Source organism: Stegostoma tigrinum, chromosome 5 (assembly GCF_030684315.1).
Source record: "Stegostoma tigrinum isolate sSteTig4 chromosome 5, sSteTig4.hap1, whole genome shotgun sequence".
In the NCBI taxonomy this organism is placed as follows: Eukaryota; Metazoa; Chordata; class Chondrichthyes; order Orectolobiformes; family Stegostomatidae; genus Stegostoma; species Stegostoma tigrinum.
This window is the reverse complement of record NC_081358.1, coordinates 43,632,005-43,651,936: the sequence shown is the minus strand read 5'-3', so window position 1 is coordinate 43,651,936 and position 19,932 is coordinate 43,632,005. Positions and strand designations below refer to the sequence as shown.

At 38.7% G+C, this 19,932-nt stretch overlaps 1 protein-coding gene across 2 annotated transcripts in view; it reads right to left on the bottom strand.

The window, feature by feature from the left end:
- Positions 1-552: 552 nt before the first annotated feature.
- nfatc1 (nuclear factor of activated T cells 1) overlaps positions 553-19,932 on the bottom strand; it is a 249,402-nt gene continuing 230,022 nt past the window's right edge. The window contains exon 10 of one of the 2 annotated variants that reach the window (XM_048530056.2): positions 553-3,735. In XM_048530056.2, the coding sequence (XP_048386013.1) occupies positions 3,680-3,735 (56 nt within the window). In that variant the 3' untranslated portion in view covers positions 553-3,679. The remainder of the gene's footprint in view (positions 3,736-19,932) is intronic. The other variant, XM_059645959.1, reaches the window with a different exon arrangement.

Below are 19,932 nucleotides of genomic sequence, written 5' to 3'. Positions count from 1 at the left end.
TGTGGACTGAAGTAGACAGGTTCTTTAATTTGCAATTGTTCGGTTTTAATATTCTCATTCTTGTTCTTAATTTACTCCATGAACTCATCCCTCCCTGTCTCTGAAACCCCCATCAGCCTTCATGTGACCATCTGAAATCTCTGTATTCCTACAACACTGGCACCTTGATTTTAACTGCTCTAGCATTGGCAGCTGCGCGCTGCACTGGCCACGCATTAAATTCTGGAATTCCAACCCTGGAATCTCAAGCCTCCTTCAAGGCACCTTTAATAATCTGCATTTTTACTCAAGCCTTTAACCTGCTGAAGTGGAATTGCCTAATGACACTTAGTGACAAATTATTTGATAATGTTCCTTGAAATTTTAACATTAAAGATGCTGTGCAAATTCAATTTATTGTTTAAAAGGTGAGTTTTAAATAAAGACATATAAATAAAGTGACATGGATAATTGCAAACATAGAAAATCAGTGTCACCATTAACATCAATATGAGAGAAAGGAAGAACAATTATATATTTCAAACTGTGCTTTTATTTTATATTACAGGTAGAAAATATTTGATAACTTCCATGAAACAGGTTACACTAACAGCAAGAATGCAAAAAAAAACACTGATACAAATATACAGGAAAATCCAAGCTTTGGAAAACATCAAAGACACAACACACAAAACAGGAACTTTGTCTATTTAACTTAACAGCCATTCCTGAACAAATGAGAAAATGGAGTGTGTTTTGCCCATGAAATTTTAACCAGTGACACAATGTTATTGTACATTCTAAAGGAGAATCGAACTCCAGCCCCTCCTTTGGTTCCTTTCTGGGCACAGCTCTGGAAAACAGAGACATTCTTTTCCCTATAAAATGCAGCAAAAATACAAATTCAAAAAGAAAAGTATACAAATAAAAGTAAGAAAAATGGCAGCTAACCATTTTGAGAGATCATAAAAGGGCTTAACTCATCAAGGGCCTGTTTGGCTAGTGCAGTGTAGAAAACTGCAAGTATTCACCTATAATGCAATGCAGTTGTATTGCCAATAACAAGCTGCCTTGTTAAAGCCTTTTTTTTTAACAAGTTTACACCAGCAGACAAAAGCAACTTTGCAATTATTTTGCACTGTTGTGATGAGCTGGCAGTGCTTTCAAAGCAATAGTAAAATAAAATCAACCAGCTGTACAAATTCTAGAAACAACCATTTCAGCACTTCTCATTATAATTCTATACGACATGCTTAGGGGTAATAGTAATCTTATAAAACAAAATTAGTAACCCTACATTAATAGATTAAATACAATGGAGAACATGCCACGAGATTTTCCTCAAGCATGATTGGTGTTTCTTTCCCAATTTTTCATTTAAGTTACAAGTGGCACTTCTCAAAGCTAATCTATATTGACATCTATTTGCCAAAAGCCACTATGTGAATAAGAGATAAATCTGATCCTAAACACAGTCAAGTATATGTGGCACTAACGGATATTTAGGTAGCGGGAAACAGGTTACAATGAGCCAGAGGTATGAGGGAAGAATAAGAGGCATTAAAAGACCTGACAACTGAAGGTATAGTGTCTCATTATCTATAAGCAGATGTGGTTGCATTGCTTTTCAACTCCCCAAAGCTAGGAAGCAGAATCTTCAGTGGGGTCCTCTGGAGTTTGCCCTATTTATATGTTACTTTGCCACAACATGCTATAAATGCTTCACAATAAGCTACTCAGATGGCTTTGTGGCAATGGATAAGGCAATACCATGAACACAGCAATTAATCTGTTTTCACTTTGTTGATTAGATTATATGAGTGACTGTATACCACACATTTGTTTTCTTCAGTTCGTCATTAGATGCTGTGACCATGATCCATTTGATATATTAATCTAGAAATGCAACCATGTAATTTCTGGGCAACACCTAGAGAGGGCACTACTGGTTAAGGCACTCAAACTGGAAACAACTAACGGTTTTTGTAAGAAATCAGGACTAATCTACAATGAAACTATAACCTAAAAGAGCAACTTTTAGTGCTAGTTAAGCTATATGTTATGATATTCTATTTTAAAAACCAAATCTCTGGTCAACTACTGTCCAGAGCACAATATTTAAAGATTTAACATAACATAATGCAATAATCCTGTAGCAGTTTGCATTTAAGGTTTGTAAAATGCTTTTTACAGCCTAGTGAGCCAAGAAGTTGAAGCCTGACATGAAATTTCTTAAAAAATAAAACTAAAATAACTGCTGAGGCAGATTTCTTCGTACTGTATTGTACTATGCTTTCTAAAGTGCTGGCACAATTGCAAAAGGTAAGGAAATGTGCTTCTACTCTTGTAAAAGAGGAAACAACTACTATTCTAGTTGGTTAAAAATACTGGTAGCTAATATGCAGTAGCATGGACTGAGATCTTAACTATGCATTGAGTGTTCTGCTAATAGTTACGTTCATTGCTGGACAAGGGAAAAAAAAAGACTATCTCCACTATTGTTCTGAAACTTTACACTTATTTTCTTTCAACATTTGTGCGCATAGGTTCTGAAGTTACTTTTGTTGTGAAATATTTCCTAATTTGCATTGCAAAAGTGACAATTATTAACCCATTCTTTTGAGTTTATTGTACATAAAACAAACAATACAACCAGTGAAAGATGACAGGTTTCAACATATTTGTGAAAATGTACACAGGAGAGCAGCAAGCAAACAATTCAGCAAAAAAATCAAAATATCTAATCACTTTGTTGTATGTTTTTCTTAAATCTTTAATCCAATCCATGTCATGACAGCACCTGGCTATGATCTGCACACCCATATTTCTGGAGATGCTGATGGTATCTCCGTAAGGCTATTCAAAACAGTCTCTTGGAATCTCTGTGTGTTTGAGAGGTTTCATTCTATTCAAATAATATAAAGGGATGACAACGTAACCAAGGCTCAGCTACGACTTGAGCAGCTGAGATAAGGAATTTTCTCTGGGTAGATCTATGCCATTAGTGGAGTCATTGAATGGATTACAGAGTTGCTTTGAACTGAAATGCAAAGTACAGTACAGTTACACACATTGTTGGATACCCTCCTTCCACTGAAGAGCTAAGCATGACTCCTTAGTGAACACAAGTATTGTGATATGCCTACTAATTCACATTAATTTCCTGTTTTCTTGCAAATTTCTTGCTAACAAAATATTCCTACAAAGAGCATGTGCTAATATTCATTTCTAAAATTGTGATTCTTTTAATAAAGTACAATACAAAGAATCTTCTTTTGTAACAAAAAGTAAACATAAGGCACTTATATTTGCATACTTTTGAAAGTCTAATTTTTTTAAACTCAACATATTCTTTCACAATAACATCAATCAATTCTTTGGAACTCTTTAAATGTTTATGTGAATTTTGTTGGAATGATTTGGGAAGACAGTTCTTGCTGAAACTGAGAACTCATCCAAATAACTGTTCAATGGGAGTGGTGCCTAATCACCATCTGATACTATTCAGTTATTACGAAACAAGTCAACTTTGTTCTGTTACCTGAAGTGAATTATTTCTAGAAAGAGAAATAACAGTTTTTTGTTTACATCGAACAATTTTCCTTCGAGGCAGCATAGCCTGAGATCTTCACATGATCAACATTTTCATAATGACAGTGGATCATTATGGATCTTTTCATGGTCTTGACACTAACTTTAACTATGAATGTCCATGAACAGAGGCACTTGAGAGGTCATTTCGTATGATTTCATTTACTGTGGAGAAACAAAAGAGAAATTATCACAAACAGGCCATTAGAAGCATTATCATTTTTTCTTCACACTTTACTCAGTCGCTGCTACAAATGTCATTTGATACCATCCTAAGAACAATTTCTGCTTCCAAACAATTCCCAAAACAATATATTTTAGACTAAGTGGTTTCAGACATGCATTAGCATATGCATTGCATGTGCAGACATCCAAATGTGCAATAAATGAATTAACAGATGTATGGTGCTCAACTTGATACATAACTAGTTTAATACTATTTTCTATCAGTTTTTCATGGGATATGTGAGTGTTGCTGACAAAGCAGCATTTATTGTTCACTCCCAATTGACTTTGACCTCAGTAGCTTACTAGGCCATTTCAGAGAACATTTAAGACTTAACTGCACTGGTGTCATGGGCAGGATAGCACAGTTAATTTCCTAAAGGGACACTGCATGCACCAGACAGCCTTTTGCAACAACTGACGATGTAATTATTGAGGCTTATTTGCAATTCCAATTTATGAATTGAATTTAAATGTCACCAGTTGCTTTGGTGGGATTTGTTCCCATGCCCCATTAGCTTGTGTCTCTGGTTTGCCAGTCCTGTATTATGAGAACTATGGCATTAGGCATCAAGCAACTGGACAATATTTGTAAAAGCAAGCTAACACCAACACCAGCGGTGGAAAATTCATGCATATATTGCCTCATCAACTACTCTTTCCCTTTAATTAATTAGAAACTTGTTACTAATTGGAGGAGATACACAGCACAAGCTTAAAACATGAATACAATAACACATCAGATAAGTAATGATTTGCTTATATCAGGAAGTATATTATACCAGTTGTCTTTGCAATGTATTCAAATAAACCTTGCTTAATTCAAAAATGTATGCTTTCTTTCTTTCACACATTCAAATTGCAGATAGTAACAATCTGGTACAGCACAACTACATACTTTTCACGATTTAAAATATTCTTTTTTCAAACATTCAATGTTGAGATGCGGCTATTGTTGAGATTTCGCATTTATTTATTGTTAATGAATCTATCCAAATCACTGGTAGTAGTTAAATGCAATTAACTGGCTTGGTATACACTTCAGTGGATGATTAAGAGTCAAACACATGGTGTGGAATGACAGACACATGTAGGCACAAGCCAGCTCAGGATGGCAAGTTTCTTTCCCCAAAGGACAAAGGTAAAATGTTTTAAAAATCCAGTGATTTAAAATAAATTCAAATTCTAAAGCTGCCAAGGTGGGTTTTGATAGTGGTGCAGTCCAGGGATTTAATCACTACACCCTCGGTTGTGCCTGTAGTTCTGCCCACCGTCTCCAAGTTTATATATTGTGATCTGCTTTAAATGGCTCTTAAGCAGTATTATGAAGGGATGTTATTCTGAGCAACATGTTTAATGAAAGCAGAAAAACAAAAGCAGTGGGCCCAATTTTAACTTATTTTATCTTGCAGTTTTACCTTCTAAAGAAAAAAACGTTTTGCCTCATCTGTGATTAACATGGAATCACAAGGATTTGTACTTGAGTCTCAGCTTTTAACAAGATATATAAACGACTGGCAGCTGCAAACCAAATGCAGTATTTATAAATTTGCAGATAATGCAAGCTATGGGGGAATATATGATGTAAAGAACATGTAAAATGTTTTCAGGACAATTTGAACAGGCTTAGTGAGTAGGCAAGAATATGGCAGATGGAACATAATGTGGAAAAGAATGAGAGGTAAGACGTTTAACTGTAAGAGGTTGGAAAGTAGATGTACAAAGGTACAGCAGGTGATGAAGGAGGAAAATGGTACGCTGGCCATTTTAGCAAGAGGATTCAAGTACAGGAGTGGGGATGTCTTGCTGCAATTGTAAAGAGCCCTCTTGAGACTACACCTTTCAGTATTGTGTGCAGTTTTGGTCTCCATCCTGGGGAAGGATGCTCTGGCTATGGAGGGAGTTCAACAAAGGTTTACCACACATATTGGGATGGCAAGACTGACCTATAAAGAGAGATAGGATCAGTTAGGACAATATTTAGTGGAATTGAGAAGAATGGGGGAATCTCATAGAAACCTATGAAATTCTAACAAGACCCGGCAGGGTAAACACAGAAGGGCACTCCCAATGACTGAGGAGTCCACAGTCAGGGGTTAGAGTTTAAAAACAATGGGTTAAAGCATTTAGGACTGGGATGTGGTGAAATTTCTTTACCCAGTGAGTCGTGAGGTTGTGGAATTCTCTGCCACAGAAAGCACTGTGGTCAAAACATTGAATATTTTCAAGAAGAAGTTTGATATAGTTCTTAGGGCCAAAGGATCAAAGGTTATGAGGAGAAAGTAGGAAGTTGGATGATCAATTATGATCATATTGAATGACAGAGCAGGTTCAAAAGGGTGAATGACCCAGTCTATTTTCTGTGCTTCAATAGTTTTAGGTGTCCTTGTCAATAAGTCACTGAAGGCTCACATGCAAATGCAGCAAGCTGTTAGGAGGACTAATGGAATGTTTGCCTTTATTGAAAGAGGATTTGAATACAGGAGAACTAAAGTCTCGCTTCAACTGTACAGGAGCTTGGTTGGACTACATCTGAGGTACTGTGCGTAGTTTGGTTTCCTTCATTCAGGCAAGATGTTGTTACCAATGAGGGAATACATCAAAGGCTCATCACATTTTTTTCCCAGGATGCTGCAACTGTCCTACAAAGTGAGATTGGGCAAACTAAGCCTGAATTCTCCAGAGTATCAAAGAATGAAGGTGATCTCATTGAAACAATCAAAATAAGTAAAAGGATAGACAGGGTAGATGCAGATGTTTCCTCTGGTTTGGGAGTCTAAAAATGAGCAGTATAATTTAAAGATAAGGGGATACTGATAGGACTGAGATGAGGAAAAATCCTTTTACTCCATCAGGTTGAAAGTCTTTAGAAATCTCTACCCCAAAGGAAGCTTACCAACATCTCTACTTCTTCAGATGTCAAATGAAATTCAGCATGTCCACAATGACTCTTACCAATTTTTATAGATACACCATTGAAAGCATCCTATCCAGATGCATTACAGCTGGGTATGGCAACTACTCTGCCCAGGACTGCAAGAAATTACAGAGAATTGCGAACGTACTGCAGTCTATCACGAAAACCAGCCTTCCTTCCATTGAATCTGTGTGCACTTTCTGCTGCCTTGGGAAAGCAGCCGACATTACTGAAAACCCCCTCATGCTCGTTATACTCTCTCCTACCCTCTTCCATTGATCAGAAGTTACAGAAGTTTGAAAACACGTACCAACAGATCTAAGAACAGCTTCTTTCCTGCTGTTATCAGACTTATGAATGGTAATCTCATATTAGTGTAGACCTTTCTCTGCACCTTATTTGTAGCTGTTCACACCATATTCTGCATTCTATTCTGTCATCCTGATGTTCTTATGTGAAATATGATTTATCTGGTTAGCAGGAAAAACAGTACTTTTCACTGTATCTCAGTACGTGACAATAATAAATCAAATTGAATCAGTATTTGAGTTTATTTAAAGTTGAGATTGATGGATTTCTCATTACCGATGATGCAAAGGATTATCAGGATTTTGTGGGTAAAAGGCATTGAAGTGTTCAATCAGCCATGGTTGGATTAAATGGCAGGGAAGCTATGACAGGCTGAATGGCTGACTGTTTCTACATTCCTATGAGAGTTGATGTGGAATATAACATTCTGGTTTTAGAAAGAAAGATGTAAGAGTTCAATTCAGCAAATTTCCACCAAAAGTGCCTAAGAAATATCTTCTTTAGACTTTTGAGAAAATTAAGTGAGTAGTATTTGATTTTTCCAAAACAAGTGGGTGCTAGAGAGAGCTCAGGATAACATGATCTACATGTCAGAATCTGAGGATAGCCACTGAGGTATAACAGCACAGGAAATTCTTGTGATTAAATGCACTATGTCAGCCTGCATGGTTTACCCACAGGAATCACATTTGCACTTATGTTGAAAAATTAAGTCTCTAGAGTAGAGGGTCTCAGTGCCTCAAGAACAATTGGTCTCACATAGGACAACAGTTTTCTGAACTGTACCCTTTAGAGTGTGTTAACTGTTGTAAGAGATGCCTGCCACTGACATCTGGTTCTGCTAGGATCTCTTTGGGTAGATTTCTTGCCACTAACCCTTCTTCTAGTACTGTTCTATAGGGCATACTAGTGTTAAATACTGAAGGATTAGCCACTGATAATTCTTCAGCAGGAAAGGCACATAGCTGAGTAACAAGATAGCAGTAGTAAGATAACATTTAACATTAACTTAAAACTGGTTAATTACATTAACACTAGGTAAGAGGCACTGTTAGCCTCCAGAGAAATAGTAATTAGGTCAATTGCATGGCTGTAGACCATAGAACTGATTAACTAACCATAAAACTGACTAGTTCCTCCCAGAAAGTCATTAATGTATCTGTTGACTGAATTGTTTCAAAGGTTTTGAGTTAACCCTTTCAGGCCAAGTACCTCATACAACAGTAACCACAAAGCAGCAACTGGATCATCTCATGAGGAATAGTCACACATTCCTAAATATGTTCACACCGGGGCCCCCTGATTCTCAATGTGTCTGTAGCTGTTGAGTGCTGGGACTCCAATTTACAGGAGCTTCTCAATTCTGGCTAAGAAATTAGTTCAAGAAAGACAGGGAAGACCTTAATGGTGGGCTTCTTATGAATAGGCGATTGACAAATTGCTGCCTGTCCACAGGGATGTTGCTCAACATCAATGGGCAACCAATAGCTGCAGGACAGCATCAGGAGGCACAGCACAGGTAACTATGTTTTAGGACAATATCTTGGGCACCCAATTGAGTCAGACCCTCTTAAAGGACAGTGTGGCAGGTCACCAAAAGCGGTAGTCAATCAGTGCATGGGGGCAAGGGCTGGCAGTAACTGCAGTGTTATTGCAACAAAAACATTTACCACACAGCTGCAAAATTCTCACTGCTGAACAGAAAAAAGATGCCAAGCGTTATACATTGAAACAGCAAACATCCCATACAAAAAATGATAGAGGCCAAATCAAGAACTTGTAGCTTCTTTGGAACATATGTGTGGACTCATTTTCATCATGAACATACTAATGTAGCAATCTGAGTGATAATGGACACAAATGGCTTTAGAGATACCACTGAATAGGCAGAGCAGGCTTTTCTTTAAACCACTGACAATATGACACTTTGTGCATTGCCATATTAAAGAGTTGAGCAATCATCCTGTCAATTATTACATTTCTTTTTCTTTTCCCTCAATTTCTAAGGTTGTCCTCCAAGCCCTCTTGATGCATGGTTTCCCCTTTATGGATGGAAAGAAAATATAATATGCAGCAGATTAAGTTAATTTCAGACTTTGGACATGGCAATAATACAGCACCCTCCTGCCCTGACAGATATCAAAATCATTACTCAGTAATAGCTCTTGTATGGTATTTGAGTGGATGAGATTAGTCTTCTGTATTTGCCTCTTGAAGTTTCTCAATGTTGTCATTAGCCAGGGCTAGCATATGCATTCTCTCATTAACTGTGTGCAACTCCAACCAGCAGCTATACAGCTCACCCCCTGATAATACAGTGGCTTTGTCAAGTGGTGAAAAAATGTAGGTCACATCTAACAGAACATCTTACGTTTACTTGAAATATTTCCTTCCTGTTGTCTTGCCTACATAACATTCCATGCATAACAATAATGAACGGCAAACCCTTCATACTTATCTCTGTAAATCTGAATCACTCCTAGAGACACATCAATGAGGTCCTGAATTTGGAGTAATGTCAACCATCTTACATTTGCTGCCTCTGATGCCATTTCAATCCATTTACTTAATGGTTTATATCTGTAGTGATTGTGATGAGGTCAGCCCGTTGGCCCTCATAGAATATGAGTTCTCTGATTGGGGTTGTTAATCTGGTCCAATCAAGAAGCCCTGGCTGACAGATAGAAACAGGACTATTAGATAGCCTGCTAACTCTGAGACCTGGCTCTGAGGAAGCCGGATCAGTGTCAAGGACTCTTCGCATGTAAATAAAGGGCAACTAAGTGATGGGATACCAGTCTCTGTTGAATTATTTCAATATCCTTGTGGTCTTCTCCTAATTCTTCTTGCATTGTGTTTTATTTTGCACTGTCTGTGAAAGTGTCTCTCATACATGTCTTCTGCAATCTTTGTCTTCCCCTCGAACTGTTTACTTTTATTCCTCAGGCTAACATGATCTCCATTTCAAAATCAGAAGACAGCCACGGAGAGATGACCATCCTAGTTTGCTTGCTCAGCCTAAAGTATCTAATTTGCTTGATTAGTTCAGGTTTAGTTTAAGTTTACATAGTGACTATTATGACCAACCTCGGTCATGACAACATACTATTGTTCACACTTATACAGTTTGTTGGGCCATTTTCTGCAATGTATACATGAATTCACTCAGAACTAATTCAATTTGCTGGCTTTAAAAAAATTGATATAATTACTTAATATCTTTTCAAATTTGATGTCAATTAATATTTGCAATAAGGATTCATGTTCTGATTAAATAAAACTTCCACTCTCAATTTTATGTTTTATTATATCAAAATGTCAAACTAAGACACAAAACAATTCTTAGTGTACAAAATAATTTCTAAATAGAAAACATTATTCCTTATATAGGAAAACCATTAACATCAAAAAATGTAAGAGAGATTGGGCACTGTAGAAAATCTTAATGGTTATTACTAAATCAGTTTAGAAGCATTTTGTTGCAAACAACATAGATAATTGACATCTGCAATTCATTCTTTTGTTTTAATCACAGCATGTACCGTTGTATTTGACACCCATTTTTTTGCTGGGGAACTGGGTTCAGCTTTCACATGAGAGCCATACCGTTTCCCTTTGGTTGTTAAGCTAATATTTCTTAAAAACTTAACAAAAGTATCATTTTACGAAGAATATTAACATCAAAAAACAATTCATTGTATGAAATATTTTGAAGTGCTTGGTTACGCTATTAAAACGATTAACTATATCAAAAGACTTTACACAGTGGCATACTTCTGCAAATTGCCATGAGAGGGTTTTGCTCTCAAACATGGTGAGCTTGCTTAATGTGGGGAGGATACTTAATTAGGGTAGATAATAATAGATATGAACCATGCCACCATCCCTCAACTTCTGGAATTCTGCTTTGGGAAGGACGGACCATGATAGAATTCTCAACCATCCAGCGCCAACTGAGACCCTTAAGTGGCCAGTTAATGATCACTTAAGGGTCATCTCCCACTCCACTGGGAGGTTTGCAATGGCAGCTGAAACTATGTGGCCACTTTATAACTCTAAAGTGGGAGTGATACTTCAATCAAACATTGCTCCTGGTTGCACACGTCAGCAGGAAGTGAGGGGGAGGATTGCTCACTGGGAGCCCTTGGCATCAATTTCTTTGCACCCTCCATCCCATGATACTACTGCCGCTACAATACCCACAACCTTCCTCTTGATGCTGCAGAGGACAAGAGTCGCCAGGCTCTGGTTGGCCATCTGCCCTAGCTTGGTGTGACTTGATTTTGGGGAAAGTGGCCTTGTCACTGCCTGACTGGATGGTGACTTGGCAGGCCTCTGAATCTCAAGAATATTTCTCCCTTGGTAGTAAACTCGTGCTAGTTAGTGCTTCTGCATTATCCTATCAAGGAAGACAATAACAGGAGTCGATAAATTAAACTCTTGCGCCTGTCCCACCATTCAATTAAATCATGGCAAACTATATGATAAACAAATTTACACATCTTGTTTGTAGCCCTTAATATTTTTGGTGAACAAAAGTCCACGAATCTGTTCTAAATAGTTCAACTGACTCCAGGTTCAACAGCTTTTTGTAGGAGGGCTCTAGATTTTCACAACTATTTGTTGGACGAAATCATAATCATAATCTCTCTAATTTTAAGGTATGCACCCTTATGCTAGACTTTTCCCAGCAAAAGGAAATAGCATCTGATGATCTATGCTGCAAGCTTCACTAATTTTATTTTAAACATCTCAGTCAGATCACCCATTCATTTTCTACATTAAGGAATGCAAATCCAGTCTATAATTTCCCCACAATTTAACCCTTTTAGTCCCAGCATCATGCTTGTAAACGTATGCTGTGCCTCTGTCATGGTCAATATATTTCAGCCTAAGGGCATGGTGTGTCTTCTAGTCACTGACATTCAAATTCCACAAACTTGAAGTAAGACGTTAGAATGTATGATCAAAGTCTTCTAGCGGCCTTGGCAATGTGGGCTTAGATAAGATTTGTGGTAGAAAGGACAAGAAGTGCAGTGAGGCACCTCAACAGAGAAATACAGCAGATAGGAGCAGGAGGAGGCCATTCAGCCCTTCAAGCCTGATCCGCCATTCAACACAATCATGGTTTATCATCCAACTCAACAGCTTAATCCTGTTTTTGCCATTAACTTTTGATCCACTCGCCCCAGGTGCTATATTTAGTGGCCTCTTGAATACATTCAATTTTTGACATCAACTACTTCCTGTGGAAATGAATTCCACAGGCTCACCACTCTTTGGGTGAAGAAATGTCTCCTCAATCTCTGACCTAAATGTTCTATTCCGAATCCTCAGACTGTGACTCCTTGTTCCGGACACACCCACCATCGACATCGGGGACATCTCACGCCATCTTTATGCTTTTGACCAGTAGTGTAGCAAGATTCACATTAGGCTGCTGCATGTTGCCAATTATTGCTTGTTAAATACCTAGATTGATGCTACAACTCACTTCATTAATATTCAGCCACCTATCTTAAAGAACATGACAAACAAGGTCGACATGGAGGAAACCCCATAGTGAAAACCAGAGCAGGTACCTGGTAAATAGAGCCCACTACTTGCTCTGATTGACTTCCACGATGGACATCAGGAACCAACATATCAGAGCACACCACAAATGTATCAGATACACACACCCAACACCGACAGACATTACTATCAATGAACAATCATGATGCATCTCCAATTCACTTTTAGGATGCTTTTTCCACTTCAATGCCGCACCTCTGTCTGTACTGGCTCTAATCGTGTAATGGGAAGCAAGGGCACTGTGCTCAGGGATACGCACCTAGCTAGATAGATTGGGCTACATGTCCAGGCTCTTTGCTCGCTGTTCATTCCTGAGCATACTTGGACATTCACAACATCCGTGCCTTGCATTTTCTTGTCTTGCTTTGCCTTGCCTTGTCTTTCCATGCTTTGCAGTCTTTGCCAGATTTTATAAGGCTCATGTTACTTTGTCTTGCCTTGCCATTTAACACAGACGCTTGTGAAATAAACTTTGTCATGTCTTTCAGTCAAATCAAGAAGGACAGCTTTCACTCAAGGTATGCCAAAAATTGGTCAAAGTTGGTTTGCAGGTCAGTGGCTTGGACATGGTCAATCAGCCATTCAGGGCAACCAGAGTCAAAATGCTCTTCACATACAGGGTGAGGAACTGAATGTTGAGCAGCCACCACTTATCCTGAGCCATTCTGCCTATTAAAGGGTTGTTTTCCTCATTGAATGAGAGACAGGCAAAGCATTAAGGGTGGAACAGCTATTACTTTTGGGCGCATATGGAAGAGTATCCCAGAGAGTGAGTAAGAAGCATGAATGGGCATACAGGGTTAGTGGTGCCTGGGTGACAGCAAGTGTGAAAGATGTTGCAGGTAGTAGTGAGAGTTGTAGAGTGGTAAGTCTGCTTATCTACACCCAGCCATGGCATAAACCAGCTCCTTCAATGTAACAGCACAGCTTTTAGAATATTCAAATCAACTAAGTTATGGTCATTTTCAAAAGGAGTTTGTAAACATTGTTGTTAAAATGGTAAGCACCAGCATAGCAGAAATTTTAGATGACCTTTATTTGTCTCATGTTAAATGCTGCCTTTGTGATGGAAAGATACACTGCACCTATTTTCCATCTCTTTTGTGACTCACAAAGTGCCAGTTACATTTTAACAGTTTAGGACTATTTGAAGCAGCACTATGTTATCAGTTAACATCAGCTCACAAAACTGCTCATCCACTCATTGTTTTCCTTCATTATTTCTTTTAATAAGACCCTACTTTTCCTGCAGATTGTCACCACAGCTCATTTCCCACACTCAGATTCTGTCCGTTTACCTTTCTGTGTTCTTTGGCAGCCGAAAGAGGAAATGACTAAATGTGGCAAAATCGAGTTAACGCCGCATAAACAATCTCATATCTCTTGCTGATTTAATGATGATAACAGAAATGTCAGTGAAGATGTCACTGGGTGCACTTCCAACAGTTACTTAAAATAGATCTTTTACAAAGAAATCATGTACGATATTGACCACGTCATGGAATCAGCACAGGTAGATCTATTGACATTTTTCAGTTAGGTTGTGTCACTGTTTTCCTCTGAAGAAAGAGAGATGACAGTTTTGGAAGACCCTGACTCACATTTTGAATGACAATAGCTACAGTTGAGTTGAATTGTATAGAACAATGGGCAACTGTTTCATTGCTCAGAAGAGATCCCCATAAAACATGACTAAACAACATTTGAGATTTCTACATTTTGGTGTAATAGGTCAATCTGTGTTCCCATTTTCTGAAAGTGTTACTGCTGCAGACCACCCCCTTTTATTTTCGCATGCTCTTTTTTAAATTTAGGTCAAAATTGGGGCTTTTTTTTTCAATTATTCTGCACTGTTCAAATCTATTTGTAACTCCTCTGACAAGCTATTCCAGCCTCTAATGGGACATATTAATATCCAGATTTAGATTGAGAAGCAGCAAATAAGTCATATTGATAGCAGGGCAATGAGAACCTGCAATGAGAGAAGGACCTTGCATTTACTGACTTTCAAAGGCAAAACCATCATTAAATCTCCCATCAATATTATATAGAAAAACACTCAAAGCGGAACTAGGCCAGCTTTGTCAACATTATTGCAAGACATTGCAAAGGCTCTTCACTAACTATAAGGCTCAGGTCAAGAGCATAATGGAGTGCCCACCACAAATAGATGCAAGAGGCTCAAACCAGGACAGTGTAAACTGCTTAACCGGTAATCTTGTTGCTCAATTCAATTTCTAGCCCTTCCATTACTGGGTGTTAAGCATCTACGAGATAATTACTTGCAGCAATTTACTTTGACCACACCTCCTTCCCTGTGATCTTCACTACTTAGAAAGATAAGAATCCCAAATCTGTTGAAGGAACATCACCTGAAACTTTACCCTAACTTGGACAGTTATCATTGCTGTGACTCTCAGCTAAGCCCCCATAGAGGGATCAACCATCAGAAGAACTTTTGCACTTTAAGAATAACCACCGTTATATTCTGAGGCCAACTGGGATGAGCATTATTTGCAGTCCTGTCAATTTTGCCCACAATGTGAGAGCAAAAACAAAAGCACAATCAACCTAACATTTATTTTGGGTGATACCAAAGTTAACTTCTCATTTTTCCTTTCTGGTCAATTTGCCTTTTACCCCGGATCAGTGCCTTCAGTACTGTACACCTCATTTTTTTGAATAAGTCTCTTAACACAACACCTTATCAAACTGCTGGAACGTAGAGTGATAGGATATGGTTGGTTCAGTGTCATCCCCACAGGCGAAATTGTTGACACCAGTTAGTCTACCTGGATTGGGATGGTGTAGCAGTTAAACATTTCTTCAGAGGGAACACAGGGGAAACAAACTAAAGGTGAGAATCAACAAGGGCTGCACAATTGATCCTGAAGTTACTAAAGTTTGGAGCAGATTATCAGTTGGAAATTTTGAAGAGGTCAAAAAAAGTTTGAAAACAATTTTCAGGACATTGCAGATGTCAAAAAAAAATGTACTTTAGTTTTAGCTTTTGAATTCTGAAAATAATTATAAGCACGCCACATGCAATACAGAGTACTGATATCGATTCATTTAAAATATTAATAGATCCAGATGAAAGTTGTCTCAGATTCTGCTTTCTGAATTCAATTCTCCCGCTGCAGTTATGAATCTCTCTCGCTGTGCAACATGCAACCTGGGTGTGGAATGGACCTTACAAGACTTTTATTTAAAACATCGTAGTGATTCATAGCACAAATCTGCAACAGTGGTTGTGGGTTGTGCAGACAATAGCTCAGAAAATGCTTATGGCTTCTTCCAAATATTTTTCATTAGCTGTCAGTGTACGTAACCCAGATAATTTTTAAGAAGTGAAAACAGTTTTTTCAAAATAAGCACTTGATGTTGCCCTTTAGGGAAGATCTACATTTGGCAGTCAGGGATTCAGGTTGACTTTTTTGACTTGTGTTAAAATGTATACAATAATTTTCTCCTCTTCCCTTTCAAGGCTTCAAGGTCTTGAATGGATTAAAGCCAAGAGCCCTTGTATATTGCTGTCTAACTCATGAAGTATGGTCACTGCTGTAATAGGAAACAAGAGATGATCTGCACACCGCAAGCTCCCACAAACTACACTGATCAGTCATGGGTAGAATTATAGAATCCTTACATTGTGGAAACAGGCCCTTCAGCCCAACACGTCCACACTGACCACACAGCATACCGCCCAGACCCATCCCCCTATAACCCACCTAATTTACACATCCCTGAACACGATGAACAATTTAGCATGGCTGATCCATCCAGATTGCACATCTTTGGGCTGTGTGAGGAAACAAGAGCACCAAGAGGAAACCCTCGCAGGCACAGAGAGAATGTGCAAACTCCACACAGACAGTTACCAGGGTGGAATCAAAACCAGGTCCCTGGTGCTGAGAGGCAGCAGTGCTAACCTCTAAGCCACCTTGCCACCATGCTTAGTGATGAGGCCCCAACATATTTTATGGCTGAGATATTTTCCCAGGGATATAACAGTGTACAGATTGTGAGCATATATGTGCTGCCTCAGTAGTGCCCAGCTTTCTTGGTAATCCTATTGAGACTCGTGTTTTTGTGCTAGCAATATCACAAAGCTACTCATCATTCCTACTTGGATAACATGGTCAAAGGTGGCCAAATAGGAGGCTGCTGGTTTGAAAACTGCTATTTCATTCCCACTCAGTGATTGTAGGCTCAGGACCCCTATTTGGTCCCGATATTGTGGCCCTCAAATCCGTGCAAAAGTCCCGTCTGATCTGTATTTTTAAGTGAGGTTGGTTGAGAAATAAATATTGGTCACTCACAGGAGAAAGCATTCCCTGCTCTTCTTTGCAATGGCATCATTTAAGTCTCCCTAAGAACAAACATTGCCATGTTTCATATGACAAATGGCATAATGGCATTTTATACAGCATGGCACTCCCTCAGTGCTGCTCCACGGGAAATTAAACGTTTGTACTGATGCTTGATTTGACAGATTTCCAATGAATGGGTAAATAGATCTTACGTGTTGATTAATTAAATACTTAAGCTAGTGCATGGTGTACCCAATTAAAATAATATTAGATATTGTGTCATAGGTAATCTATCTTCACTGTTTGTCTTCAGGGATAAAATTCTACAAAAATGGCAAGTGTATTCATTTAAGGCCACTTTATCATCTTCAATTTTTTTAAACTCAATTGGAAATGTGGTTACAATTGAGGTTTCCAAACTAATGCTGTTCTTGATGTTAAAACTTCTCTCTGGCTTGGGTGGAGACACACATTTCTATCTTCTGAGATAGATGGCGTCTCAGTACTTCTGCTTCTTGGCAGATCATACTCATTGCTGAGTGGGAGGTGGTGTTTGTTTAGAAACTTGAAACACAGCGACCGATACAGCAGCTTGCATTTAGAAAAAAACTGACCAAAGTCATTTGGTTTGAGTTTTTTTAACTTACACAATCCTGTTCAAAAAAGCTGCTTGAGTTCTCAAGATAATAAAATGTGAGGCTGGATGAACACAGCAGGCCAAGCAGCATCTCAGGAGCACAAAAGCTGATGTTTCGAGCCTAGACCCTTCATCAGAGAGGGGGATGGGGTGAGGGTTCTGGAATAAATAGGGAGAGAGGGGGAGGCGGACCGAAGATGGAGAGAAAAGAAGATAGATGGAGAGAGTATAGGTGGGGAGGTAGGGAGGGGATAGGTCAGTCCAGGGAAGACGGACAGGTCAAGGAGGTGGGATGAGGTTAGTAGGTAGATGGGGGTGTGGTTTGGGGTGGGAGGAAGGGATGGGTGAGAGGAAGAACAGGTTAGGGAGGCAGGTTGGACTGGTTTTGGGATGCAGTGGGTGGAGGGGAAGAGCTGGGCTGGTTGTGTGGTGCAGTGGGGGGAGGGGGCGAACTGGGCTGGTTTAGGGATGTGGTGGGGGAAGGGGAGATGTGGACTTCACCAGTTTCAAAATCTCCCCTTCCCTTGTTGTCGGCACAACATTGTGGGCTGAAGGGCCTGTTCTGTGCTGTACTGTTCTATGTTCTATGTTCTATAAATGATTAGGTATTATTATCGTAAAATGGGGGAACCTCATGGAATTTCTGAATAGTTAAGCAAAATGACATATGAATCCAATTTCCTTTTTGATTAACAATTGCACCATTTAAGCTTTACTCCTTCAAAACCTTTACCAATAAATAATTAACATGATTCTGCTGTAGAATTAAGATTGCAATTTGTAAGCTTACTAGCCGACACAAAACTTAAAAAAAACTCATCATTTAACTTAATCAGCAAGATCTGGCAATATTTCTTTTTGTTGCAAAATGACACTTAATAGTGGAAATTCCATGATTCACATGATGCCTAACTCCCACACTAATCTCTGAGTCATAAGGTTCTGGTTTTAAGTCCAATTGTAGGACTTGAGCACAAATATCCAGATGATATACCAGTGCAATACTGAGAGAATGCTATACTGTTGGAGGTATGCGATTTTGATGAGATGTTAAACCAAGGACCTATCCGTCTGCTCAGGCGTAAAAGATTCCAGGATACTATTTTTGATCAATACCATGAAATTTGCCCTCAGTGTCCTGACCAATGTTTATTCCTCAACAAACAGCACAACCCTCACCTCCTTCCATCCCAGATTACGTGGTTGTCATCGTATTGCTGTTTGTGGGGTATTGTGCTGTGGCTTTTTTTTAAAACCAATATTACACTGGAGACCACACCTGAAAAATACTTCATTGTTTGTAAAATGGTTTGAGATGTCCCAAGGTTGTGAACAGCATTATCTAAATGCATGTCTTTTTACGGTAGAATTAAGCCTCACCAGGTCACAGCCATATAATTGAAGTCTGAACCACAATTAGTGTGATGGATTTATTCCATATGAACCCAAATTTTACACATGTTCCTGAAGCTCAAACTTTACAAAGCTCAATGAGAAACAAACTATCAATTTAAAGGAGGTTCTACAAGTTTTTTCCAAAGAGCTAGAAACATAACAGAGTAAAGAATTTTGGTCTCAATTCAAAGAAAGGGTTACGACTGCACTATGACAGTTGAACTGAGTCTACTACATCCATGGTGAATGGTAGCATTCCTTGTAGACATTTAAGCCTGAACTTATGCTTGCAATTTAGAAGTATTAAACTAGAGGAATTCCCAGCTCTGTAAACCTGACTACTGGAAAACGGGTCTCAATGTTCCCACGGTGAAATCGTTTGTGGCGAGGCACCAAAACCCCACCTCCCGTCCCTGGTATTCTGACTCTTTATCTAATTTTCTGCCACACATTTTCGACACTAACCCATGCCAATTCATGCATTCTATCCAATCCCTATGGCCTTCATGCCAACCTGATTGTTATCCACACCTCTAGTCTCAAATACCAACTTAGTGTCATCTCATGCCAACCAACCACTATTCTACATGCCAACTCACTCAGCACACACCATGGACAGGCTTAAGAATTCATGCTAAGAATAACTAAAGTTCTTGTGCTTGATGATGAATTCATTATTTAAATAACAAATTCTCAGTGATAAAAGTCTATTCACTACAATTAGCTTGCAGTCACCTATAAAACAAGTATTAATATTCATAGTCCTACTTCAAGTAGTTTATAACCTGTTGCAGCTGTCAATCAAACTGTGAACTGACCGTGATGATAGATTGCGAAATTAGTCAAACAGTACTTACCTTATAAGGACAACTCTCAGGCTTATATTAACAAATGAAATAGCAAGCATTGTGTTTTTTTTAGATAGCAGGCACTTCTTTTCAATTAATTAAAAGGTAGGTTTTAAATATCCTGAAAAATCCTGTGACAGTTCT